Below are 27240 nucleotides of genomic sequence, written 5' to 3' on the forward strand. Positions count from 1 at the left end.
CCAAGTCTGTGAGGGGTCAAATTTTTATCCTTTAAGTAAGTGCTTACATGTAATTCTTCAGAAAGCCAGTGACTTTAGCTGATTTTTATTAATTAAGCACAAAGCATTCTTTGTATCCTGATGTTCTGTAGACACCTGAGCAGCATTTCCTAGAATCACACAGACATCTGTGCTTATTATGCTTCTCACGCTGGTTGATGAGGAATGGTACACAGTGTTTCTCTGTGTGTCTGATCTCTCAGGTTGGAGGCTGTGAAATTACCAATAAACAGTTGGCTCATGATTGTATCTCAAGGACAGGATGTTCTCTCTGCTAATTGGGAGAAAGGGGGAGAATTCTTCTGACCACTTCCATAAGGACACGTCTCAAACCATGAAAGTATAATCTCTCAATCATTCCAGAAGATTCTTGCTCAGAGGCATTTAAGCACTTAGAAATGTTTCCTCATAAAGAAAAGCTAATAACATCTCTCTCAAATGTCTACCAGTGCCCTTTGAAATGTGACAAGGACCCCGTGGGCACGATTCTCTGCTCTGCTGTCTTATCTGTGCAATGGTTCCCACTGCAGATTCTGAACTTTTACACTGCACTGAAGTCCCATGTGCAGAAATATGAAAGATGCATGAGTCTGTATTGCAGGTAGAGAAAGCTGGTTTACATTTCTACTGAGACAAAAATGACAAATATTGAGTATTTTGCAGGAGCCCAGAGCTGGTATTTTCCCTTGGTGGGCCCACTGCAAAGTGGACGTGGATTGGGCAGTCAAAGTGGAGGTTTCACTGGTCTCTACGCTTTCACAGAGTTTTCTTTCCTTTATGTATTCTGAAGTGTCACGTGTAGTTTTGCTTTCAGTGAAAGACTGGTGTGTGTATGTAAGAATGGGTGCTACGTTCTATAGTGATCCTGGCTCTGTTGCAAACTGAGGTTTCTACCCTTAATTTCCAGCCCTGCATCACCCAGAAAGAATTTTGCACTAGAGATGTTCATTTGAGGATGCATCCTCATCTCCCTTTTGTGCTTCTGCCACAGTCTCCAAGGCACAGCTGATGGTCTGTTTGCTGTGATCTGGTCTGTGTGTTTTTATCTAAGCCATGTGTAAATTTGTAGATGAGAACTGTATTTTATGTATTTTATCATTTTGCTGTCAAGCTCATTGAATCAAGTCAACTAAGAGCTGAATTTTTTTGTAAAACCATTTTATAATAGGAGAGACATGTCTGACCCCAAAAGATCACAGTCTGAATACATCAGACACATGAAAGGTTGGAAGAAAAGAAGTACAGAGACAGATAGTAACTTCCCTCAGGTCACTTAGGAAGTAGCAGAGACTGGACCATGCTGTAATTCTCGTGCCACTAGCACTCTCCAGGTTTAGTCAATTTGCTGACAGTACCTATATGAGTTACCCTTTCTAAGTGTACTTTATTTTAGGAACAGTAATATTGTGACCCTGTCTAACAAAGTAAAGCATTTTTCAGCCCATCAGCTCAAACATGAGATCAGTCTTCAGCCTCTGAAAATGAATTTAAACAGCACTGACAGTATCAAACATGATTGAAGTGACTATAAATTTTGTGCCTGGCTTCTTAAGGCCAGATGATGATGATTGTCTGTATGATCTGTAATGTGATTAGGTCATTTCTTGCCCACTCGTGTTCCTGGATATTTCAGCTGTGACAATGTAATTAGCAATATCAAGTCTAGTACTGAAAGATTTCTACTAGCTTTTGTGTCTTCTTTATCCCAGGGAAATGAAACATCACTGAGAATAGGGGTTTTGGTTTGTTCTTACCAAGATTAATGCCTACTTGGGAGAAATATGAAGAGTATGGGAAATTTTCCAACTAACTATGAATATAAAGAGGAGATTTGGAGCACACTGCATATATGCTGTTTCTGAGCCCATCTGTAGTTCTGCTGCTGAAGTCTGCAGTCAGCTCCTTCATGGATCCTTGGAAGGTATAAATGACCCTCAGTAGAGCTCTGCATGACCATCTTTGTGTCATTTCATTCCTATTTTCTCTTTTCCTCTTTTTTTTCAGATCGAATATAAGTTTTGCAATGGATCTGACAAAGAGTGTGTGTCTCCCACAGCCAAATTCACTAAAAAGGAAACACTGAAGGTATGTGCAAAGCAGCCAAGTCAGCATCAGCTGACTTTCTTTTACAAAAGTGGTACCTTTCAAACAAACCTCTGGGAATTCTTCTGAGTCATTTCCCAAGTCCCAAAAAAGCCTCTGACTCTTTTAGGAGTCATTCTATGCCACAGGCATTGATGAGCTTTATACAGGATTAGGTTATATATTGCAAACAGAATAAATCAGTGTAATTATCTTGCTCTGTTCTTATGCTCCAGAGCCATAAGGCATATCAAGAGGGCTGTAATGCTTCATTGGTCTTGTTAGGAGGGGCATGCCCAGGCAAACTAAGCATATTATCTCTTGAACACTTGTTTGTCTCCCAAACCAAAAGTATAAATAATTTGATTTGGGTGAAATTAGATTAAATCTCTTTAGTTTGAGGGGTGAGGAGAACTGAGTATTCAGCCTTCTTACATTCTCCGAAAAGTAGAAAAATCAGTTTACATTTAGTGAAACTTCATAAGCAAAGAAAGAATCTGTTCTTTCATTATGTTTTTTTTCCACTCTTTGCTTATTTCTGGGGAACCTGCGCTGAGTCAAGTTCTAGCTATACTATACTTAGCTGCCCTTAATGCATTATGCTTTTTCCTCCTCCAAAGAGGTCGTGCTTACAGCCACTGTATTTATTTATTTTTTCTGTTCTGTACCAGGTCCAAAAAAAAAATTACAGACAGGAGAAGAAAAGAGCTACCAAACAACTCTTCAGTGCTCTGAAGGATCCCAGTGTAGTGATCACAGCAGACTGGCTGAAGGTATTTCACACAGATTGTTCTGAGACTCTAGGAAAAATATAATGAGAAATACTCGCTCTGTCTGAGAGTTGTGCACAAGCACTGAGTGTAGGAAGACTGACTAGTTTTGAGTTGATGTTGCTGTAAACTTGAACTAAGATACTGGGGAAATTTTTTTTCCATCTGTCTATTGCATGTCTTTAAGCAGAACAAGGTCTCAAAAACTGCACAGTACAAAAGGAAGCGATGATGTTTCTTTCTTTCTTCCTCTCTGAAAGAATCTGCTGACCACTCTCTGTGTTTTTGTACAGAAGAGAGAACAGGCAGATACAGCTTGTTCTTTTGGCAGTTGGATTTTATATTCCCACAGCAGAGAGTGAAACATATTGGACCCAAACACAACTGTAATTTCTCCTTGTACAAAAACTCAGCTAGTGACACTTTCTCACTGAAGTCCTGAAACTTTGTATGTGGCAAAGTACAGCTGGATTCACATTGCAAGATGCTATCTTTGACTGCTGTTTTTCTCCTCATTCAGGGCCATCTAGTCTTCTCAATTGGTTCTGCCTTCTATAATGGCAAAATTTAATCCTCAAACATCTCTGAACATCTCTTTTAAAACATAAAGTAAATTGGAAATATCACAAAACAAAACAATTGCATTTGAATAGTGCAAAAAGCCTCCAATGTCATTCTATGGTCAGTGTTAGAGGCCAGACTAGTGAGATGTGTGTGGTTTGTGTGAGAAAATGGACATGCAACAGAATATTTCTGTAGTGTTCAGTGAGGTCTATAAATAAATGTTATAAATGTTGTGGTTTTGTTTTTGTTTTTTTAATAAAAAATACCTGTTGCGTGGTTGCTGTGGATGGAGATTTCTGGCTTAGCAACAAATGATCCTGATCCACAAAACGTAAGACTTGATGTTTGGCCTATGTACGCTGAAGACAAGAAGACCTTAGGCAAAATATAACCTTAGTGAGAAACCTCCCCATTCTTAAAGCTCTTATCTTAAATATATGCTATCAGATTCAACGTCTTCTATACAAAAGAGAATATGCATTGAGCTTGACAGAGAAGTAAACCAGCTGGAGAAGGAGCTTTAAAAAAAGGGGTATTTGACAAAACCCGTTAATGTTTCTGTTCCACAGAACATTATTAAAATGACTTCTAAGTCCAGTTAGACTGGCTATAATATATTTCTGTGTGGTATCCTAATTGGCACGTCCTCCACGATTATTAACAAATCACTTACATGGGCCAGCAGTGTTTGGTTGCCTGAAAAATGAAGCAAGCTGCAAACACCAAGCCAGTAATCAAAATATAAAGACTGGTAGCCTGATTTGCATGGTCTGGGATTTTGGTATAAGAACCCCAAGCCTGTTCAGATAGTGTAATCTCCAAACAAAATGTATCATACTGTGTGCTTGGGAGAAATGTGTACTGTAAATACTGAATAAACATTTTTATTTTAAGGAATAACATAAGTGCAACAATTTGTTCTCTCACTGCCTCCCTGCAGATTCGTGGGACCCTGAAGAGTTGGACCAAGCTGTGGTGCGTTCTGAAACCTGGAGTGCTGCTGATTTATAAGACGCCAAAGATCGGACAGTGGGTTGGGACAATCTTGCTCCATTCTTGTGAGCTGATCGAGAGACCCTCCAAAAAGGATGGCTTCTGTTTTAAACTTTTTCATCCTTTGGATCAGTCAATCTGGGCTGTAAAGGTAAGTACTGCGATGAGCTGAAGAGCCTCCTGTTAGTCAGTGTAGTCTGAGTACTCGTGTCTACTGAGCATCAGCTAGCATTATCTAGCATTAACAGTGTCTAGATTTTCAAGTTACTTGGTTGCTGTTAGTGATGGCAAATTGCATGATAAGATTAAGGACACTAAAGCTTGGTTGTAATATGACATCAAAGGGATGCGGCACATTGTGATTATTTATACACGTGTATCATTCTTGGTGAATAGATGTATGCATATATTGAGGAACGGAGAAACACACTAGTGCAAAGTGAGTAACAGACCCACATAACCAACTTCGCTAAGACAAGGTGTACAGTATGGCTTTGCACAACTCTGGAACAAGGCTGGTAAAGTGACAAAAATTATTGCTGTTGACCACAGCTTATTTTTTTAATTTGATGTCTGAATTTCGGTTTGTTTGCAGTAGAAGTCAGTGGACTGCTCAAGACCCAGCCATTAGACAAAAGCGTAATTTCGAATAGCTGGTCTTAGCTTTCTCTTCTTTGAAAAGGAAATAGGAAGACTTTCTCTTTTTTTGTTTTGAGTGCTTGTTCAGCCTGAGGCTGAGGCAGTATCTTCCTATGTGCTTATCAGCTCCAAGAATGGCCTCCGGATCTCCCTGTAATACAGAAGATTGACAGTTTCATGCATCTCTTGAAGTAACTCCCTGCAAGTTTTGAAAAACTGCATTTCTTTTATTTTTTCTTTAAGAATAGGTAGTAATAAATAAATAAATAAAATTGAATGCTTGGGAGCAAAGAGAAAAACCCCAGTACCTTCTGAGAAGCACTGAGAGCAGCATCTGTTGGATACCTTGAAGAGATGGTAGTCAACTGATCTTGGACTCTTTTTCCTTTCTAAAAATTGCGACCCAACAGAATTGTTGAAAGTATATATTTTTTAGGAGTGCACCAGTGCAAACAAGGCTTACAAGTTATTACCTTGCTGCAGGGTGGTAAGCAAAATAAGTCTACTTGGAAAGGTTCATGCAAGAGTGCCTAACAGAATGCCTAACAAAACTGGGGGGAAACCCTGTGAGAACAGATGGAGCTCATCCGTCCAGTTAATCTGTTTTAAACACAGCTATACAGTATATCATGGCTTGGAATTTTTATTAAGGTTAGAAGAAAGAGTTAAAATGGATCTCATCAAGCAGGGGTAAAAGGTGCTGTTTTCTGATGGTAGACCAGCTCCAGTTTGTATCCAGGTTGGTTTTGCACTATGTTGTAAAGGTTTTATCACAACCTTCTTGAACTGTGTGAGTTTTGTTGCTTTTTTATATAGAGCATGTGCCCAAGATGGCTGTCAATCATTTGCTGTCCATCAACAAATAAATTCCTTGTGACATGACAGGTCAACTGAATTCTTCTGAAAAGCACAGTCAGGAGAGATAGTGAAGAAGCAAGATCAAGAGCACAGTCAAACAGTGAAAAGTAATGTCGCTGACAGATCTGAAGTGTCATGTTATGCCAGAATGCCCTTCTCTTGGTATAAACCATCCAAAAAGAATCAGAGTTTTTATCATTATATAAGTGTATTTGAGTGTATGAGTATCTAATTCTTGTGTCTCTTGAGAAAAATGGAAATAGGAATTCATATATTAAATATGAAGGGAATATATTTCTGAAAAAATGTTTGTGTACAAGAGGAAGCCCAAGAGATTTGAGTTTTAAAGTCAAAGTAATATTCTAAGTCACTGGAGACGTATTTGGAATGCTGCATTTGAGGATAGTTCCTGAAACCCGAATTCAGCTGGAACTGTTAAGAGTGATAGGTGCTTTCAGCCACAAGCTGAACACCAAAATACAAATCAAGGAATCCACTGGTGAATTGCTCGGTGTCAAATAAGCTCTTTGCACTCTGGCAGCAGTTTACAGCTGACATTGCTAAAATACAGTTTTACGTCATTTCACAACCCTCTTTTAATTCAGCTGGAGCAGAATTGGCTATTCTAAATTGTCTGTGTGTAACTTTGCAAAGAAAGCCTATTTGTCCTGAAATAAAGGTAAGCCTGAGCTTAAACAAGAAATGGAAGATAATGCCCATCATCACAGAAATAAGGTCTGGCTAAACAACTTTTGATTTTGGCTGAACTGGCTTGTAAAATTTGCAAGGATTTTTCAGACTACTGTTGATGATCCAGTTTAGATTTTCATTATTGGACTCAGCTCCCTTGATGAGCACCTTTGGAAATGTTATCCTGGCTGCTCTGCAGATGTTTGGACCCAGTGGCAAAGTTCAGCCCTGGAACAGATTCTTGGTTCAAGCGCTGCCCTAGGTGTTTATGATTGTGCTAACCAATTAAGTTTGATGTGCAATCATTTAACTACAGTTAGAGCAAGATGAAATTTTGGGATGTCTTTCACATGGTAGGTAGGTAAGATGTAAAACTATCTTATAGCTGGCAGCTATATGCATAAGGAAACTTCTTTTCCTATAAAGCTTTCTGATTTCTGGATTGCCAATTTAGTAATTAACACGAGGGTGTGGGCATCTGTTCTCTTTCTTTGCAAAGGCAGTGTACAGCTATCAGCTGGAAGGTTTTGCCCAGCAGTCCCAAATAAATGCCTCAGAATAGTCTGTATGTCCCCTTGAGCTTACACACGAGTTAGCTGAACGTCGTGTGGGAAGGCTTTAATAGACTTCATGTCTTCTGGCAAATTTTTGAAGTGGTAAATGAGTTGGAATCAGACCTGGGAATATATAATAACTTGACATTTGTTGATTTTAAGAGTTTTGAGTCATTTCTTTAAAGAAAGAAGTCCTAGTAGTGGGCTTGTGCTACTTCTTTTGCTGTTGTTTATTGTCCTCCATAATATGACACTAATTTTATCTTTGTCTTTTAGTAATTATCAACAGCACTTTTAATACAGGGATTTTCCCCTCACTTTTACTCTTTGCTTTATGACTTTCCAAGACTAGCTGTCTTGGCACACTATGTAAACCAGCAAATCCATTCCATTTTTCAAAGCCTGGACACACCCTGTTTGTCAATGCCTTTGAGTCTCAAATCAAATGTAATAACAGGAATGGACGGAAGATAGCCCTTTTTTAGCTGTATTGTCTATAGGCTACAGCTGAGCTCCAGGTCTCAGAACAGCAGATAACAGTCATTTTTAGTGAGGGATGGTCATTGTCTTGGAGGTCTTAAACTCTAGACAAGTAAGTGCTCAAAGGCTGAGAGACTGAAAGTGCCGTTATCTCTGCTGTGCAGATACAAAACCTAGTTTACTTTGTGGAAACACTGACTTTATTTTTATGACCTTTCTTCTTCTCCTTTCCTGTGGGAAACAGCCCCTTCTGCGCATAAGCACACGTTACCACTGAATACATTTCCTTGACAAAGTGACTTAGCCACTCCTTGCGTTAATCTACGTGTCTAAATGTCTGTTAAAACCTTGTTTTGACCCATCCTTTCATGACAGTCCGCCTAGTGTTGGCTCTCTGTATCACTACTTTTTGGTTGTAGGGATTTTCCTTCAACAGAACAAATGTCAGTCTCTGATCCGAAAACACAAGTAATGGTGTTACCAACAATTCTTGAATGTCTTGCCCAGCTGAAAGCTAGTGAAAGGAAAAATGCCATTGGGAATGCTGCCTGATTACATTAATTTCACTGGTAATGTCTTGAGCTGTTCTGCTCTGGATCACTAATCAAGTCCCAGCTTTGCCAGCCCTGACTGTTAAGCCCGTAAACACTTAATTTTGTGAACCCTGATTGTCTTGTGGGAGGGAAGAAAGGAAAAAGAAGCAAGTAACAAAGGTCCCAGTTTTTCCTGGCAGCAGAAGAACCCTGCAGATATAGAGACTGGAGGTTGCGGTCTTCTCTGCTCTGCAAGTTTGTGACATAGACACAGACACAATTTGATGCTTGTCCTATGCATGCACTCCTTATATTTTCCGAAGTTTGTCTCTCTGGGTGAGACTTAAAAAGAGACATCCAGATAAAACCACAATTTAACTACCAGACACCAGAAGCAGTCTTCAGTAACAGACACAGTTCACTGTTTGCAGACTTCTCTCCAAGAGTGGGATTGGGCACTGCAAAGGATTATGCAAGGGAGGACCATACTCAAATTGCAGATGTTTCCCTATAGATTTTAAGCATTGCATGTGGTGTTCTCTGGAAACTAAAGAAAATCTGTATTGGAGCATTCCTGGAGAAAACTGCTTGTTCCACACTGCAGTTGGCATAGTAGATATACGAGTATTGTTTTTCTGCTCTGCATGTACTTTTGATATTGGCATATTTGATCTGCTTTCATGTTGTCCGTTGCAAGATGAGGAAGAGGAGGAATTGAAGAAGTGTGAGTGACTTCAGAAATGCAAAGGTGGAGGTAGGATGCACATTTATTTCAAGCAAGTTGTGACTTAAAGCACATACAATACAGACTATGAAGCTCATCTCAACTGGGTAGAGGAAAAGCTTTTTCTTCAGAGTTTCTGGAGCTCAAGAAGAGATGAAAAAGAAAAAAATCAAGATTTTTTACTGTTCACCTAAGTGCTTTAATCCAGGATGGGTTGTGCCTCCATGTGAATCATTTTAGACAGTGTTGTGTTGTGGCTGGATGTTTACAAGACACAATCATCTTTTTTGCTACATCTTCTAAAGTAAAGGCAAAATAAGCAAGCAAAACCAGGTTTTGTTCCCAGTCTCTCTGAGGCAGCTATGCCCCCAGGCACCCCAGTATAAAGGTTCTCAACATTTATGGATGTAGAGGTGAAGAGTTGCATCCCATCAACATGTCCGTGCTGGGAAACCTTTGATCCTCAGCGTGTAATCTTCCCTGCCATCTCCTTTCCTGCAACATGGCTTGGTCCCCACAGACAGGGTTTGCAAGACGGGGTTTTACCTTTCCTTCCTTCCTTTCTTCCAGAAGATCTGCCATTGCCTCTCTGCTAGAGATGCTCACAGCAGAAGTGCAAGCTCTGCAGCTTTTATAGTGACACATAAAGGGTATTTAATCTCTAGCGTATCAGATTGGTGTTGCTGCATGGAAAAATTCAGGTGTTACACAAAGATGGATAATAGCAAATACTTGGCTGATTCTTCTGTGGTTTTTGTTGTTGTTGCGGTTGTTGGTTGTATGTTTTCTTTTTATTTTTTTCCAAGCTATAGGAATAAGATTCCTCCGTTTCTGAGGATGTGAATAAATAGGGCAGTTTTGTAGCTGAGCATGGGTTAGGCCGAGTCCAATTTACGTCAGGGCTTATTAATGCTTTGGAACCGCAGCAGCAATGTCATGATTACTAACGAATGTCTCTAAATTACTCCATCTGCTTCTTTCCTCCTTTCTTATCACATACATACATACACTGCCTAGGAAGAGTAGAAAGAAGAGTAGAAAGACACTGAATAGTCACTGCATCTTCAGTGCCTTACTTTTTTTTGTGTGTATGCATTTCCAGGGCCCGAAGGGAGAAAACGTTGGTTCCATCACTCAGCCTCTTCCCAGCAGCTACTTGATTTTCAGAGCAGCCTCTGAATCAGATGGTAAGTTTGAGTCTTCATTTGGTTTCTCCAATTATTTCAAGTCTGTAGAAGAAAATTCGTTGATGCAAACAAACAAACAAACAAACAAACAAATAAGTAAATCTTAAAGGGATAAGTAACAGGTCACTCAGTTTGAGATGACATTCATTAGCATGGGTTAAAATAAGTCAGGCAGACTACAGGTACATTTCGTATTCTTTATGAAAAGACACCTTTCTGTATACATGTGTATGGAAGGACCTAGGCTTGTAGCTGAGATAAAATCTTTACATCAGTAAACACTAGAGGATGAAAGAAGCTGATCCTGAAATTGGAATGAGAGGAGGCTTATCTGCTTCATCAGTTGAACAGAGAATTTAGAGGGTTGTCTGCCTAAGTCATCAAATGGGTAGGGACCTATAGGTAGGAGGAAAATAACATAGCAATATGGAAAAAGTGTGGATAGATGCTTCTCAACCACCAGAATTCTCCTGTAAACGTGCTGTATCAGCTTTTATGTTGTAGCAGGTCCAGATGGAACCTTGTGAAACCTCATGTAAAAAAATGTTCTGGGAATTCATAAAATTGTGGAAGGTAATTTTAGGTCAATATACAATAAGCATGCCAGCTTGCTATGTGAAAATCTCTCTAAATGACTTTAGCAACCTAAAATATCAGTGATTTATAAGTAGATCAAGTGATTAAAATCATGTTTTCATTCCATTTAACCTTCAGACTGCAGTAGTTTCTTTGGCATAGCAGATTAACCGAGACTGTTTCATGGACCTTTGTTGCCTCTCACAGAAAGGATGCCCATGCAGTTCATGTGCTCGATCAGATTTCATCTAGACTGACTTCAAGGACACAAAAATTGTTTGTGGAGCACAGTGGGCTTTAGAAACAGCATGCTTCTGGTGAATAAGTTTCATGTACTCCTAAATACTAAAAATGGGACACTGAAGATGCCAAATGCAGCTCTGACATGGCACTTAGAATAGGAGGAAGGCTTCTTCCATTATGTACTTGGCATGCTGTTTTTCCTGCTGCTGTATTCATCATGAGGTATACCGTCTCAATAGTGAAGGCTGCTTAGAGTTGCCAATACAGTGAAATGATAAGAAAATAAGTGGAACTTGTAGAGAACTGTAGAAGCACGTTTATTCTTTTCTACTCTTTTGTAACTTATGGGACAGTACAGCGTATTTGTGTAAAGGGATGCAGGATTTTACATGGCTCCAAATTTCACCCATCTTGACAGGAATAGATTGATACATAGTCTTTTGGGAAAAAATGCCTTTGAGGCAGAGCTGTTAAGCTACAGGCATTTCAAACTCTAGCTAGATGGATGACCTGCAGAAGAAATAAACAGAACAGTCCTGCAGAGTTCTTAGGTAACTGAATACTTCACTGTCTGACAATCCAGATTTTGTAATTATTTTGAGATCCATCTGACTTGTCTTTCAGTCAACTTAATTGGAAAATGCTCAGAGGGAACAAAGTGGTCGTTGTATACATTCAAGACAAATTGCTGTCTGATAATGTCCTTTTCTTGTGTCATTTCTGTTATCTTCTAAATGGAAACTTCATTCTAGTGAAAATCTAATGATTAAATGTTAAGGCCTGGCAAAGAGACCTGTGGCTGAGCTTCTACACTCTCTTTTCTATGATGACTATCATAGGCCTTAAAATAGTAGAATAGCTTTAGATTTGTTCTGATTACCCTTGCCCATGAGTGCCCCAAGAGATCATCAGCAGTAAGACTTAGCTAGCTGTGATCTCTTCACTCAGGTTATATACTGTAATTCTGGAAAACCACAAAAGGGGCCATGTCAGGTGCATGAGAATTTTAAATATTTAGAGGCCTTGTGGGAAATTTTCTGCCCAGTGAATTATTATGACTCTGGTGTCATAAGAGCTTAAAATAGTCACTTACTGGAATGTATTTCTAAAGCTAAAATGTTGGACAGCATTCTTAAGAAACAGGCAGGGACCAGGCAGGTCAAAGTAAAGTCACCTTAGGATGTAGCATCATTTTCATTTTCTTTGCTGTTTTTCTGAAGTAGGATGGTCCGGTTAGCAATTTCCTCCATGTTGTTTGAATCTATGGCATCTCTGAGGAGGTGCTGTGACCATATTCTTTTTAATCCACCCTCCCATGTTAATAGCAGAAAATGAACGGCAGAGCATTTGGTGAATTTAACAGTAATTCTTGTAAGCCTCTGACTTGCTGGGGAATATTGAGTTACAACATATGTTATATGTACAGTTCTGCTATCCAGACAACTGTACCATGATCAGCAGCTACATGGCCTACTTTTTTCTCTCAGCGTTTCAGAATCCCTTTTTTCCCCTCTGCTGTACCATCTGTGAGAGAATGCTGGTAGGATTTAAGGTCCTGACTTCTGCACAGCCTGCAGAACTACCGCCAAGCTACACTAAATTTCACATTCACAGACGCCAGCAGCAGTCTGCTTTGTGATGTGTTTTAAAGACATCTGGAAGGTCAAATCAGCCTGCAAAGCCCAACCTGTACAAATGCAGGGTCTTGCTTTCTTAGCAGTTTCAGAAAAGGAAAATGCTTTTTCCAAACCAGTGACTATGTATTCATTTCAGGCTTATGCTGATGAGCCATTTGGAATTAGTAATTGAAACATGTTCCGAGCTTCCTGCTCAGACCATTCTGAGACTGTTCCTGAGATCCCCAAATCAATGCCCTGCAGCTCCCAAGCAGTTTGAGTTACCTGGTTGTATGTATCTTATATCTTAGATCTCCACCTTGCCATAGGCACTGCTACTGAAAGGGTTACTGGGGAAGCTCAAAGTGGCAGGCTACCAAGGGTTAAAGACTGAAGACTGAAATTGTAAACTACACTTGTATTTCATTGCTTATGTCTGTCCCTTCCTCCAGGCAAATTTTGGTTAGCGTTGTGTGGGTAGAGCTGTGTGTAAAACCTGATTCTCTGACTTGTGGTGTCATTATTTCTTTAGATTTTGCTAGGCACTCGGCCCTTCTTCCAAAATGAGTGCTCTGATCTGGGGATTAAATTACATTATTAAAATAAGGGTCATGCATAGAAGCAATGAACCAAGAGGAAGATTGCAATTTGAAATCATCTCCACAGTAAATATACCACTGGACTCTGGGAGTGGTGGAAAAAATTAGAAATTGCTTTTATAGCTTTATGTCTGTCCTTCATATTCCTTAGATTTTTCACAGCACTTGAAAATCCAGGCATTTGCAACTTGACTTTGTTTAGCTTGGTGCATACATTGCACCTGCAGCTAACTGAGGAATCACATCCGTGCATCTTGACAGCCAGAGTGCAAGAAATCATATACATAGGCACCCAAGTGATACCACAAAATAAGAAGCAGTCAGCTGAACACTGTGACCTTAATGTTCACTGACTGAACCAAATCTGTGTCTTCCTCAGCATCCGTGATTTGTGTGCACTTGAGCAAGTATTCATCATTTCCAGGTGGCAGTCTACTTCAGGTGATTTTGAAAAGCATTTATCTTGTGGGTGTGAGGCACGAGGCCAAAAACTGGATGACTTTAATAATTCAAGAGGAATGATCATCCCTTAGTGATGCCTGTCTGGAAGAATGTATGGTTACTAGGTGTGAGGCTTTTGAAGTCTTAATTGGCAAGAAATTCATCTCAGCTAGTTCTCTAGCTACAAAAATGCAAAGGAAAAAAAGCTTAGTCCTAGATTGAGATTTCTCTGTGCCATGATATGATTCCATCTCGAGCAGATCTGTGTTATTGATGAGTGCTGAGGGAACATTGGCTGGCTCCTCTGTGATCTGCTGCTGCAAAATGTGGCAGATAGATCTGGCCCATCAAATTCAGAGTTGTTCTAAATGGAATGTTGAGAACTGAAGAGCTTTGTTTTGTCTGTTTCGTTGTTGTAGTTGTCTTTCTGTAGGATGGTTGTTGTAATTTAAGATCTGTTTAAAGGCTAGGAAATACTGAAGGTATTCCTTGAACTGAAACTTGTGTAGCAGCATAAGCAACCATTGTTTTCTCCCAGGGGGAGAAGTGTTTCTTGTCACTTGGTTTGAGTAGTTCCTTTTGTCCAAGAAGAAAAAGAGTTGGTGCAAGCACATCTCCTGTTCAGCCTAGCAGCCTCTAGCTTTCTGCACTCTGCCAGCAGTGCCCTGTGGATACAGAAGGTGTCCTGCAAGGAGAAGCAGTGCTTCTTGTCTGTTCAGCTGGACTGCACGAATCATCTCAGAGGACTGCAGGGTGCTTTTCCAGGCTGCTGCACCATAAGGCCTGAAGATTTCAAAACAGAGATGTATGTTCAGCTTTGGTTTTGAGAAGTCACAGCATTACACATCCTTTATTAGCTTTTTTTCAAAACCTTTCAAGGAGGAAGGAACTTTTGAACCCAGCTGTGTTTAGCAGATTTTGCAAAGAATTTCCTTCTTGAAATTGTCAGTCATGGCTGTAGGCACATGTATCAAAGAAAAAAACTGAATGATGCCACGTGCCAAATGATCCTCATTTGCTGAAGTGATGTAGGGGAATGGAAACTCAAACCAATGGTCAGTGCAAGGAGAGCAGCTGCTCCAGAAAAGGACAGGAACCCAAGCTAATGCAAGTGCTCTAGTAATACAGATAACTGCTTTTGGCCCTTGAGGAACAGCCATGTTCAAGGGATCACTCTTCTCCCACTGCTCCTGGAGGGAACCAAGGGTAGCAGGCAACCCAACCACCCGAGCAGTTCAGGTGCTGAAAGATGGGTGATGTGTCTTCCTTGTTCTTGCTGCCAGTGTGAGCGAACCTGACTGGGACTGACTTTGTTCTTCAGAGAAGGGAGCCTTCTCTAGCTGGGATGTCTTTTCTGTCGTTGTTTCTCTCACTGAGAACTGTTAGCTTTGGATGAAAGGCTATCATTGTAACTCCTCTGCACTTCTGTTTTGCTTCCTTTTTATGGATCATATTGGGCTGCCATTCCCCTCTAGTGGAACCTTTTGCATCCTTCTCTGATCCAAGCACCTCGCATACAAAAAGCATATATGTCTTGAGTCAACCATTCAGAATTAGAAAATGTGAAAAGTAAAGTCTGTGAAGGCTTCATGCAGACTACCATGGCTGTGGATGACCATTTAATTATTGTGACCACATGGTTTTTTTTCCTTCTGCACTTCCTGAGGGAGGGAGTTGACACCTCCTGTAAGCAATTAAGCAATCCAGATGATAGATTTTTCATGCAATTTTCACAATAAAGATGAATGTTACTCAATAGCAAGATCACTCAAATGTAAAATATTTCATGTAGGCCTGTAGCAATGAAACAGGTTTATCTTGTGCACAGTCCCCGAAACTTAGAGGGTATGATTTTACAGCATTGTACTGTAAAATTAATTGTAAAATTAATGCACTGTTGACTTGCAGAAAATTTAACCTTTTTATGTGCAGAGGAAATCCTACGTCTTTGTGTGTGTGCGTGTGTGTGTGGTGTGCGTGTGTGTTTGTTTAGATTCATAGCACCACCTGATGGCTGAAATCTTAGCTTGGGATTTCTGTGCATTGCTTGAATTTGCTTTCTGTTAGAAGTGAATACAAGGGCAGGCTCTGACAGTTTCCATGTGCTGGAGGGCAGAAGTAACGCTGAGCGCTAACGCACGGTGCATTCTTACAATTTACCGTTCCTCTAGAGCTTTGTGTCACTGCACTGGAATATTAAATTAAACAATTTAATTGTTATTATTTTTAAATTTAAACTCTTTGAATACGGCTTCCAAAATGCAAGTTACTCATAACCACTTCCTGGGATTCATCTAAAATAATATAAAACTTAAAGATGTCATGTAATGATTTCTTCTGGCAATGTGGTGGACACTCATAGCATGTGTTGGTACCAGTGAATGCCTATGGCAGTGGCAGTGCAGGGTGGCCAGCTGTGCCTCCAGCCTCAGGGAGGGTCGGGCTGCAGGGGCGCAGTATGGGAGATGGTCGGGTCCTTCTTGGAGGAGACTTGGGGCATTCTTGTCACCCCTGTTAGAAAGCATAAACATAGCCAGTGCATTGTTGTGTTTGTCACAAGAGAATGTCTGTGCAACTGTGCTGCAGAGAGCTGAGAAGCTGACCTCCCTTACTGCTGCAAATCAGCTCCTTATCAAAGCATCTATCTCTGCAAGCCCATTGGATATAAAAATATCTTGACATTTGCAGTGTTTCCAAATGGTGCAGTCATCACTCTGCATGGACAGGAAAAGAAAAGTTAAGGAGAGAGGAAAGTCAAAGAAGATGAGCACAGGTAGCAGTGTACTCACTTGTACGGGGTAACCTGAAACAAGTTTCCATCTTGATGGGTTAGCAGGAGCAGGGGTGTGTAGGAGAGAGTAGATTTGTTCTCAGCACAGCCATTGACTCTAATGGGTTATCCATGCAAATCCTCCACACAGCAAGATGAAAATAAATCTCTGCATGTAAAGCCTTTGTGCAAGAATATTTTTTAAATACAAAATAGTGTGAAATCAATTTCTAATTCAACATTCCTAATCTTTAATTTACCATTATGTATGGTTTTATTATTAAATCATAAGCTGATACAAAGGAATTTAGGGGTTGAAATTGGAATGAACGGCTGAGCTCTGTGCTGTTTGGGGCTCAATATTCAAATGGAATTCTGCAAAATTCTGGAGTTTTTACTCTCTTTTTGGTTTGTAGCTTTGTACCAAAGTAAGCTCTAAAAGCTACTCAAGTTTTAAACATTTCCTTATATATATGAGCTATTTCTTTTAAAGCTCTCATTGATCTTGTAGAGCCAAATTTCAGTCACATAGAAGTTGATAGGAATTCTGCCCAAGAGATCAGCTGGATCCCAGTGAGATTAATGCATATGCGTGATGCTGAGTGTGTGGTGGAACCGAATGGAATGGAAACATTTCCCAAATGGAACCTCTAGGTGGATACAGTCCAGGAGAAACCAGTTTGTAGCACCTGCTGTTGCTAGAGCAAAAATCCCTTTGTTTTCCTCCCTGCCTCTCAAGAACACTTGTAATTATTGCAAAATGTATTTTGAGGAGTGTAATCAAGAGCTCTGTTTTACATGCTAGAAATTAGAAGATAACTCCCTAGATACCTCAGTTCTTGAATGCTCAGCCAATTTGCAGGTGCCTTGGCCACATTAAAGAAGCAGGCTGTTTTCAGGTGCGTTCAGGAATACAAAGGCTCCAGCACTGTGATGTTTAGCACTACCACACTGCTTTGTGAATTTGCGTGGATCATTGGAAAAGGAGCCAAGGTTCAGTTTGGCTTCCTGTCTGTGGTTTCTGTGCAGGCCTTAAGAAAATCCAGTAAGGCTGCACGTTGTTTCTCTCATCTTTGCACCAAACTTACAGTTTCTTGTATTTGTAAAGTAGGCCCTTCAGTTACAGAGTTTTTAGAGTATGGTAAGAAAAACTGATGCTCCATCCTGATTGTCTGAGGGACTGGGAAAAATAAACAGCCTGACAAGCGATTTCCCCCACTGTTAATCACTCTGGCAGTATTGATCTTCCTGGTTCTTCTTTGGAGTGTTTGCTGTTAGAATACTACACCCAGTGTGCAACCTGCAAGTCGACTTCTAGTTCAGTGCTTACACACTGGGGAGGAGGACAAGATAGCCAGGGGATTAAGGAAATGAAAAATGTAACATAGGTTATTGTACACAGTGAATTCCTGAGTTATAATAAGCTTTGCTCCCAGGTAAGAAGCTTTTGAAGCAATGTATGAGTTGTCTTAATTACTCTCCTGTCCTTAATTACTCTCCTGTCCTTAATGGAACACGGGGAATGGTTTTAAACTGAGACAGAGGAGGTTTAGGTTAGATCTTAGAAGGAAGTTTTTCACACAGAGGGTGGTGACACACTGGAGCAGGTTGCCCAAGGAGGCTGTGGATGCCCCATCCCTGGAGGCATTCAAGGCCAGGCTGGATGTGGCTGTGGGCAACCTGGTCTGGTGGTTGGTGACCCTGCACATAGCAGGGGGGTTGAAACTAGATGGTCATTGAGGTCCTTTTCAACCCAGACCACTCTATGATTCTACGATTCTATGATTCTGTGATTCAACAATGTCCCTTATTTTCACAGGCCGATGCTGGCTGGATGCTCTGGAACTTGCCCTGCGTTGCTCCAGCCTCTTCCGGCTCAGTGCCTCCAAGCAGGGGAAGGATGGAGAAATGAATGGCTCAAGTGATTCTGCACATGCAGGGCTCAACAACATCTTGCACACAAGCACCATCTCGGACCAGGAGTTCTTCCAGTAAGATGGGGCTCTCACTTCTTAAAGCACAGAGAGAAAAGTGTTGGGTGGGTCATGCTTGGGCATCCTGTCAACTTTAGTGTTACGTAACCAGAGCCCACTAAGAAGACCCAGATAAAAAAAATAGCCTGTATATTCTTCTGCTGCATCCATCAGAAATCTGTGGGTTTGGAGAATATAGAATTTGTTGTCACCTGGGAGGAACCTTGGGAGGAACCGCAGTTGAGTTCATGGTATACAGTAAGCAATTTTTTTCTGTAGCCTTCTTGAATCAAAATGCTGTTTGAAGGTAGTACCATGAAAATGGCTTGCTTGAGTAAAGAGTGCAGTCTAGTCACTGAAGTAGACCCGTGGTTAGGCAGACACAATCATTTACAGTGTCTGTCTGTTGACTAGCACATATGGCTCTGAGTCTGATCCGTTTTTTAATAATGTGTTCTCTTTGCTAATAGTACTGCGTCAGCAGTGTGCACACACTGCATCCTTAGTTTTATAATTACTTTGTCTCTCTCTACAGGGGTTTTGAGTGGTTTCCAATTTCTTCCATTATGCCTCAGATAAATTTTTACATAAGCGAAAAAATGTGCCCTATTCATATTCCTAGTAATGCTGCAGCATTTTGGAAAAACCTACTTCAAAGCATTTAAAAGAAGAAAGGGCTTTATCTGTTTCTAATAGATAAAAAGACAAAAATAGCCCTGCTATAGATATTTGGCCCTTGGAGTGGAAATGGGAGGTGTAGTGTCTATTTCTAGTTTTACAGGTAGGAATTTAACTTTTAGGGCTCAAACAGTGAACCACTGATTAGACAGTTTTTAGGGTAGCAATACTTGCAGTTTTGCATGGATGATGTCTCACAGAGTGGAATCTCACCTTTGGATGATTTTCTTCTGCACTGTTACAAAAATAACAACAGCGGGGATCTGAGTCTTCTGTAGACTGTAGAGGTATCACTGGTCCCATGGGACCTAAGCTGAATGGCAGCATTCTGGTCTGGCCTCTGGTATTCCCAGTGTGCATTCTCCAGACCTGCTCTTTGTTGTTGGTTTTGTTGTTGTTGTTGTTTTTTAAGCTAAAACTTGAAGAAGAGCTTTTCTGAGGAGCAATGTGTGAAAGAAGGAAATCAGATATACTGCTGTGGTGCCTGTGTTGCCCTAGTAGTTGAGCAAATACTGCTGTTTTTCTTGGCCATCTTCTGTAATACCCCACTTTCTAATTTTTTTCTACATAAGAAAGAGGCTTTCAGGACTGTGCTTGCTGTGAATGCAGTGGACTGTTTTTTTCAGCTGATGCTTGAATGTATAGAAGTATTAATGGTAAAGGGGAACCTACAGCACTGAGAACTTACAGTCAGACCCATGGCTTCTGAAAATGCAGGAGATAGAGTTAAAACTGTACTGAAGTATTTCTTCTCTAACATACGATATATAAATGACATTTAAATGGTGCCTCTGCTTCACCACTTAGTTATCCAACATTAAAAGCCCTCTTGAATGGGACTGAGGCTCTGCACACATGGCAGAGTTTTCAGCAGAACAGGGTACCCACAATTGGAACCAGATTTTTCTGACAAACCCAGATTTTAGCTGAGTCTAGTTCAGTCTGGGGGTTTGGCATCTGATTGTCTGGACAATTCACTCTCCTTTCTGACTTTTACCACTGGCTTTAATGTGTACCCAGACTTTCTGCAGTGCTTAAAGCCCAGGGGAATGACTTTCTCTTGTCCCTGGTGGGATAAAGAACATTTAACTGAGGGAGAAAATAAAACTAAAACTGTGGAAATGCTGAGCAAGAGATTTTTAGTTTGCCACTGACAGTGGTTTCGTCACAGGGATTCAATCATTCTAATTAAATGCCTTCCCTACAGGGAGCCATACCAATTAAACTGGCACGCTGTTGTTAAGGGGGGCAGTTAATTACATTTAACTCTATCTTCAAATTAGCCAAACTACTCTGTCAAGGAAACAAAAAGGAAAAAAAGGAGATGATGGATATTATAGAGAGAACAAAACCCAAGAGAATTGACAAAGGCGAATTCTCACTTGAGCCAAAGCTCTATTTGTTTGCTGGCTGTTTTGCTGCTTTTCCTGCTGGGAGAGAAGTCAAGATTGTATGGTGATTTTGAAATCTATATCCTTAGTAGCATGAAAGGAAAAGAACTATGCAAGTTGTGCCTGTGAATCAAAAGCTAAAGTACTGTGCAAATCTGTGATTTTTAGACAAGAAGCCTTTAGGGCATCAGATGCTCTTCATATGAAGCTGTGTTTCTTGCTGCTTCTGTGTCCCCCAGTCCAAGGAATCTGGCTTGTTTCCTTGTTTGATGAGAGCCAAAGTTATTTTTTTGCTTTGTGTAGATGAGCAGCATTAAACCCAAAGAAGTCCAGGTCACTGACTGAAGTTTCCAGGAACTCTACTGGAAAGTAAAGCACTGACATATGGCAGATCCAATATGCTGAAACAGTGTATTAGCTGTGAAAGATGCCGAGTCATTCATGTTCATGAGTAAAATGGAAATCTGCTCTTGACCTTTGGTATATTCATTCCTTTCTAGCTTTTCAAACCAGGTCCAAATCCCATTGGAAGCCTCTGAGAAATCTTAACATTGGTTTTAGTTCAAGCTCACAGGTTGAGTTTTGTTTTTCTCATATTGTACATATTTACTGATAATTCTGTTTGAAGGAGTAGAAGATCTGGCTTCACTTCAGCATCTCAAATTTGTTCCTCAGAACATCTGTTTTCCTTTTGGTTTCCCAGAGCAGCTCCTTGGCTCTGGGATGTTAAGTCTTGCCTTGTTTGTGGCTGGTGAATAATCCTGCACGGTGAAGTGTGATTTCATGTCAATGTTTAATCTCCCCTCAGATTAAATCTGAAATCTTTTAAAGAAATATTTTTGCAAAAGAATTGGGGTGGGAGGAAAATGTAGAGGAATCTAAGGCAGTCATTTCCTCCGGTGAAAATTCAAATATCCTGCAAATGTGAGGCAGATGAAACTTAAAAACATATGCTCTCCTTACTGATATGAAATAGAAACATGCTTCTTCTGAGCCATGAACCATCAGCGTTATAATAAACTTTTTCAAGCATACGTACTCCACTGAGAAAACTTTGACTGGGTGAGGGAGCATAGCAACCACAAACGTATTTAAATGATAATTGAAAAATGAAGGAATAAATTAGGTTTTGAATGGTCCACAACTAATATTTGCCCTACCATCAGAAAGTATCTGTGCCAGGGAATTGTGGGATAATTGGTCTGACAGATCTTACCTTTTTTCCTCTTTGTTATGTTAAACTCATGCACACGCTGTACTCCAGACTTTCATTGTATTTGGTTATCAGTCGTTACACTTGAAGGTCACTATCTATAGCAAAGCAGTGAGACTCTGGCACTAACGTGACAGAGATATGTAATGTCTAATAGCAAGTTGTTAGGGCTGGAGTATAGGGGTCATTGACTTTCTGATCTATGATTGTAGGTTTATTTTAAAGTGAAGCTAAAAATTGAAAACACTGTCGTTTTTATATTATACACATGGAGACATATACACAGATACACATGCAAATGGAGTTAAGAGATTTTCTGAAGGCACAGGAAGCTGTAGATGAGAACTCAGACTGTTGGGCTCCTCTGGAAACTGAGCTGTGAGTACCACAGTGTGGCTTGGTTTGTGCAATAAAAATCATCTGCTGGTTTAAATGCATAGTTGGAAGCTGAGATCATCTGAAAAGCTGATGACAATTCTGTCTCCTGACTCTTTTTTTTTATTATTATTTTTTAAAAACCTGTCTCTAAGTAGCGACGTCTATTTATCTTAAAATAATCAGCAAACAAACAAAAAATGCTCGCTCATAAGAGAACCAAGAGGGTGGAACAAGGGATGGGAACTTTCAGCATTAATCTATAACCAAAATTGGAACGTGCCCAGAAGAGACAAAGAGCTCTCGTGTGGTGAGGAGAGAAAGCTTGCTTTGGGAAGGAGGTGGGCTTCAGGAGGTAACAAAGCTCTTCAAGATCCAGGGCCTGTTTTGATCCTCTAAAACACCTTGTAAATGCTGGAATTCTTCTCTTATTGTTCCACCTGAGAACAATTTTGCATGAGGACTTGGATAAGAAATTTTCAGAGGATGATGTGAGAAGAATCTGCAATCTGGACTAGGCCACGGAAAAGCTATGCGTGTGAAGATGTGTCTGAATAGGGAAAGCTGAATGCCATGCTAAGTATCCCTTGGAGAAACAGGCATTTAATGAATTCTTCTCAGGGTCTAACCTCTATCTAATCATGTTTGTTACCTGTTGCAGGAACTGCATCTGCTTTTTCAAATGGAGATGCTACATGAGAGAGAATTTTTAGTCCTTTCCTTATCCTATAAGGCCTGTGGCACTGAGCATGAGGCTTACTGCTCTTTCCATGCTTTTTCTTGATGCTACTATAATCTGGGTATTCTTGCTATGTGTAATTGTCAGTGTTTGCTTCTGAGTTCTTCCATATAACATTATCTGGGGGCAGTGCATTTCCCAGGTTGACTTGTCTGTGATTTTGTGACAATCTTTCCTTCAAATGATTTTTAAATTAACCTTTTCTAATGTATGGCTGATTTAGGACCACCATCTGCTGAAATAATAGCAGTAATACTGAAAAGAAAACATATTTCATAATTTCATATTTTTCCCATATGCTATGTTTCTCTGATTTGTTTCTGTACAGGGAAGAATGTCTCCTGATTCACACTTCGGTTCTGCAGTCAGCAGTGTACAGTTGTTAGTGGGTGCTCTGTATCCCTTCTGTATGTGGGCTCCTGCACAGAGTGGGTGGCAATTTGCATAAGGCCAACAAAGTGGAGCTCCATGGCAGATTTTTCAAAGTGCCATTTGGAGAGAGATTTTTGGTTGGGAATGTCTCCCTGTTTCTATGATAAAACCCTGCTATCCAGAAAAGCCACATCTTGGGCTCTCCTGGGCTGCATATTCTGTTTTGAGTCCCAAGAGATGTTTTCACCTACCTAAAAGGCCTGAAGTAAGCTGGCTCTGTAGATCATATTGAAGTGAATAATGAACTGTGTGTTTCAGTTTGAACGATTCGGCCCTGGAGAACCACCACCAGTTGGAAAATGATGCTTTTTCTGACAAGTCTGAGAGAGACAATGTGGAAGAATCGGAGAATGAAACACAGGAGAACAGCCGGAAAACAAATGAAAGCGAGAGCGAGCAGTCAGAGATCCATGGAGAAGTTTCTCCAGAAAGGAAAGGAACAACTTACGTTGAACAGATCTATGAAGAATTTGGGGAGGTAAAGGGGAAAAGAAGTCATCACTGCCTGACCCTTTAATATATCTCTGTTCATAGTATTTGTTACCCAGCCTTCTAGATGCATGGCAGTTAAGAATCAGCTTTGTGAGTTCCAGTGTTTTACAAATAGAGCAATGTACAGCTTTCTGCTAAATTATGTTGAATTATCATGTGCTCTAATAATTATGCATTATGAACAGCAGCTTCACTGCTGAGCTTTGGCATGTCTCCAGCATCAACGATTGCTGTAACCAGTTATTGCAGTAAAGAGCCGCATAGCATTGGCACAGTGCTTCACAGAGCCAGCAGGAGGTAGAAATATTATTCTGGGCATGTGTCCTGGCCAATTAGGAGCTCAATCCTTGCATGGCACAAAATATGATATTTTTCTTTTCTTTATTATGTATGAAACATCCTTTCTGCGTGTCCTAATGGAGCATTTGCGCCGCTTGATTCCTAAAGTGACCATTTCTCATAGGAAAGCCATTTCTCGTGTCTGTTAACAGCAGAAGGTTGCATTTCTGTTCCATATAAGAGCCTTTGTCACTGACATTTCTGAGAAAGTCAGCAAGAGAACAACTGAAGGAAGCCAGTGTGTTATGGGGTGAGAATCAGTGCATCAGGCAGCAGAGGAGCCCTTCTCCAGCATCAGGAGTGCTTGGAGCACTCCCTGTCTGTCTGTGCTTCAAAGAAAGTCGCTTTCCTAGAAAGCTGTTTCTTTCCCTGTGTGTTTGCTGGGGTTACAGGTGTCATGGGTGAGGTGCAAGCCCCTGCTATAAAAAACTGTACTTGGAAACAGAATTACTGACCAGAGACACCAATAAAACCCAGCTCCCCTTCTGTGCATCTCCCATCAGACTCCACCCAGACGCACATCAGGAATTCCCAGGCAGCCCTGGCCATTAGGTCGTTTGCTGGGTTCCCCCCGTTAGCCAGGAGATGGGGCTATTGTCCCCGGAGACACGCGGATCGGGCAGGCTTTTTAGCGGTGACAGCAGCATAAAGAAAAGTAAATTGGGTGCCGTGATGCCGGTTGCTGTCAGCAGTAGGCTCAGATGTATCAAGTGAAATACGTGCCAGTGAATGACATTAACTGGCTTCTTAATCTGACTCTGCCTCTGTCTCTCTGAGTACAGTTCAGGTTCGGAGGATCACAGCACATACTATCACTGTTAAATTTGCAGCATGGCAATGAAAGCTCATTTGAAGGATGTGCATGTATGTATGTACATCTGTATGCATTGGAAAGGCATGTGCTTGTGCATCTGTTGGGCATGTGCACCAGTCCTGCCCTGTTTGCAGTAAGAATTTGCAGACAGAGACAAGTGTCAGATTGCAAAAGTTGGCCTGGAGTATAAAATTAAAGACACCTCTTCAGTCAGTAGATCGCTATATTTTAAAAGTTTTAGTTATAGCTAGTTTTAAAAGGGGTTATTGAGGGTGAGGTAGTTGAGGGAAGAACAAACTAGAAATGTCCTGAGGTTATTCTCATGCTTTGGTCCCTCCTTTTCCTTCCCTGTTTTCCCCTTCTGCACTGATTTGCTCTGAGTAACACCTTGTACAGCAATTTCAACTGGGCGTTAGTTTATGTTACCAATATATGCACACTTGAAACCTGGATAAATAAAAACATTTCAGGCGGGCCCATGCTTATTATAAACTCTAGAAGACGCTGTGGTACTGTGTTCTTTAATAGCCTCCACACACCGGAGGTTCAAGCTGTGTATTGCATCAGACTGTCACAAAAAGAATGGTACAAGAAAGGAAAAGCAATGAAATGAGAAGAGCTATGTTGTTCCCCACCCTGAAACTCCCCGCAGCCTACAAGTTGTTTTGGTATATTTGTGCATGATGAGTAAAAAGGCTGATTCGTAGCCAAAAAGATGGTGCTGGGGATGTTCAGTGGTGAAAATAAGTATTTAGTGATATACACCATCTGCATTCCTGTTGGGATACGTTATGAGTCTTTTCCTGAACCAGAGTGTGTTCCAGAAATGGAGATTTACCCTTTTTCTGATAGGAATCTCTTGCCTAAAACCAGTAGAATTCCTAATTTCAAGTATTCTCTTTCACTGTTAAATCTTGATGGCTAGGATGGATGCTAGACAATAGTCCAGATAATCAACAATTGCATTAAAATGATATTGATCTCTCAAAGTTCAGTTTTCTTTCACCAGTGCCTTGAAAGGCCCATTCCCTCATGTTTTAATTAACAGAATCATAAAATCATAGAATCATTAAGGTAGGAAAAGACTGCTAAGATCATCTAGTCCATCAGCCCATCACTACCATGCCCACTAAACATGTTCCTCAGTGTCACCTCATGTAAATCCATGATGAGCTACAGAGTTATAACTAAGTTGTTACTGAAACCACAACGCAGTCCTCAACACTTCTTTTTCGCATTACCTGTTCTTCTGCTGTAAAGGGGACTAAGCAGCACTAGAGGAGATGTAGTCTGTGCACACACAACCTGTCAGTGGTGTCTTTGCTGTTCCTATCCTACTAGTAGTTTGTCCCATTTTGAACTTGGAGGGCTGCTTCAGTCTTCTGTTAAGTACTCACCTATCTCCTATTCTTTTCTGCGCATATAACAGGGTATATCTTACAGTCCCTCATTTGCTGAGAATGAGACTAACAGGAGCTTCTTGTATGCACTCCATGGCTGCAGTGATGCTGTCACACTGTTGGGCACATCCACATCTCTGAAGGGTGTGGAGTCCCTTAGTTAATGGTGGCTCAGATTGGTCCATCACATAACACAGTCCCAAGGCGTGTGGAGGCAGCTGCTCAGGGCTGAGCACAGCAGATGCGTTGTCCTCTCCTTTGGCCAGCTTATACAGAGCCCCAGGGCTCTTTGTACCACTTCCTTTAGTGTTTTGGGGATTCACTTCACCTAGGCCAGAGCTGATGTTTTTTTTGCTGTGCTCAACATTCACCCTTCCACCAGAACAAGTTTGCCTGCATGAGCCTGAACCATCCAAGTAAATGCGCCTGCAGAAAGTGATTTTCCTGTTTCTGCCCTGAGCTTTCATTCTTCTGTGTAGACAGGTGAATCATCTCAAACAGAAACTGTCTCTGAGGAGAACAAGAACCTGATGTGGATCCTGCTGAAGCAGCTGCGGCCTGGCATGGATCTGTCTCGGGTGGTGCTGCCCACCTTCATCCTGGAGCCACGCTCATTCCTGAACAAGCTCTCCGATTACTATTACCATGCTGATCTGCTTTCCCAGTAAGCAGTGCGAGCCTGCCTATAGTGGGCACGTCACTTGTCTGTGTGAAAATGTGTTAATTTGAAGCTGGCTGAGGTGTGCTTGTGAGGTCAGAAGGACTCAAATAACATATTGGAATTCAGTGTCATTCAACTCAGGCTCTGGCTGCAGTGACATTTTCTAGATGGACTGCTGCCCACGAAGGGCAAGGAAACAGATAAATTCCAGACAAAGCTGCTTTTGTACAGCACATCCGTTCCACACCTTCCTAGGGAATTCAGCTCATTGTTTTGAGCATCTCACAACAGAGCTGTGCCACCTTTTGGAGTACTCGAATACAGAGCAAACAGCAGAACTGTCAAGCATTTCTGTCCCCAAAAGCAGCGCAATTT

General features: G+C 40.9%; 1 protein-coding gene across 7 annotated transcripts in view; it reads left to right on the plus strand.

Moving 5' to 3' along the window:
- OSBPL5 (oxysterol binding protein like 5) overlaps positions 1–27240 on the plus strand; it is a 128221-nt gene that overhangs the window by 82835 nt on the left and 18146 nt on the right. For all 7 annotated transcript variants that reach the window (XM_085224276.1, XM_085224273.1, XM_085224274.1 and 4 more), the window contains 7 exons: positions 2044–2124; positions 2793–2894; positions 4396–4599; positions 10029–10113; positions 18178–18349; positions 23418–23637; positions 26684–26868. In XM_085224276.1, coding sequence (XP_085080402.1) covers positions 2044–2124; positions 2793–2894; positions 4396–4599; positions 10029–10113; positions 18178–18349; positions 23418–23637; positions 26684–26868 — 1049 coding nt within the window. The remainder of the gene's footprint in view (positions 1–2043; positions 2125–2792; positions 2895–4395; positions 4600–10028; positions 10114–18177; positions 18350–23417; positions 23638–26683; positions 26869–27240) is intronic.

The sequence above is a fragment of the Meleagris gallopavo genome, chromosome 5 (genome assembly GCF_905368555.1).
Source record: "Meleagris gallopavo chromosome 5, MGAL_WU_HG_1.1, whole genome shotgun sequence".
NCBI lineage: Eukaryota > Metazoa > Chordata > Aves > Galliformes > Phasianidae > Meleagris > Meleagris gallopavo.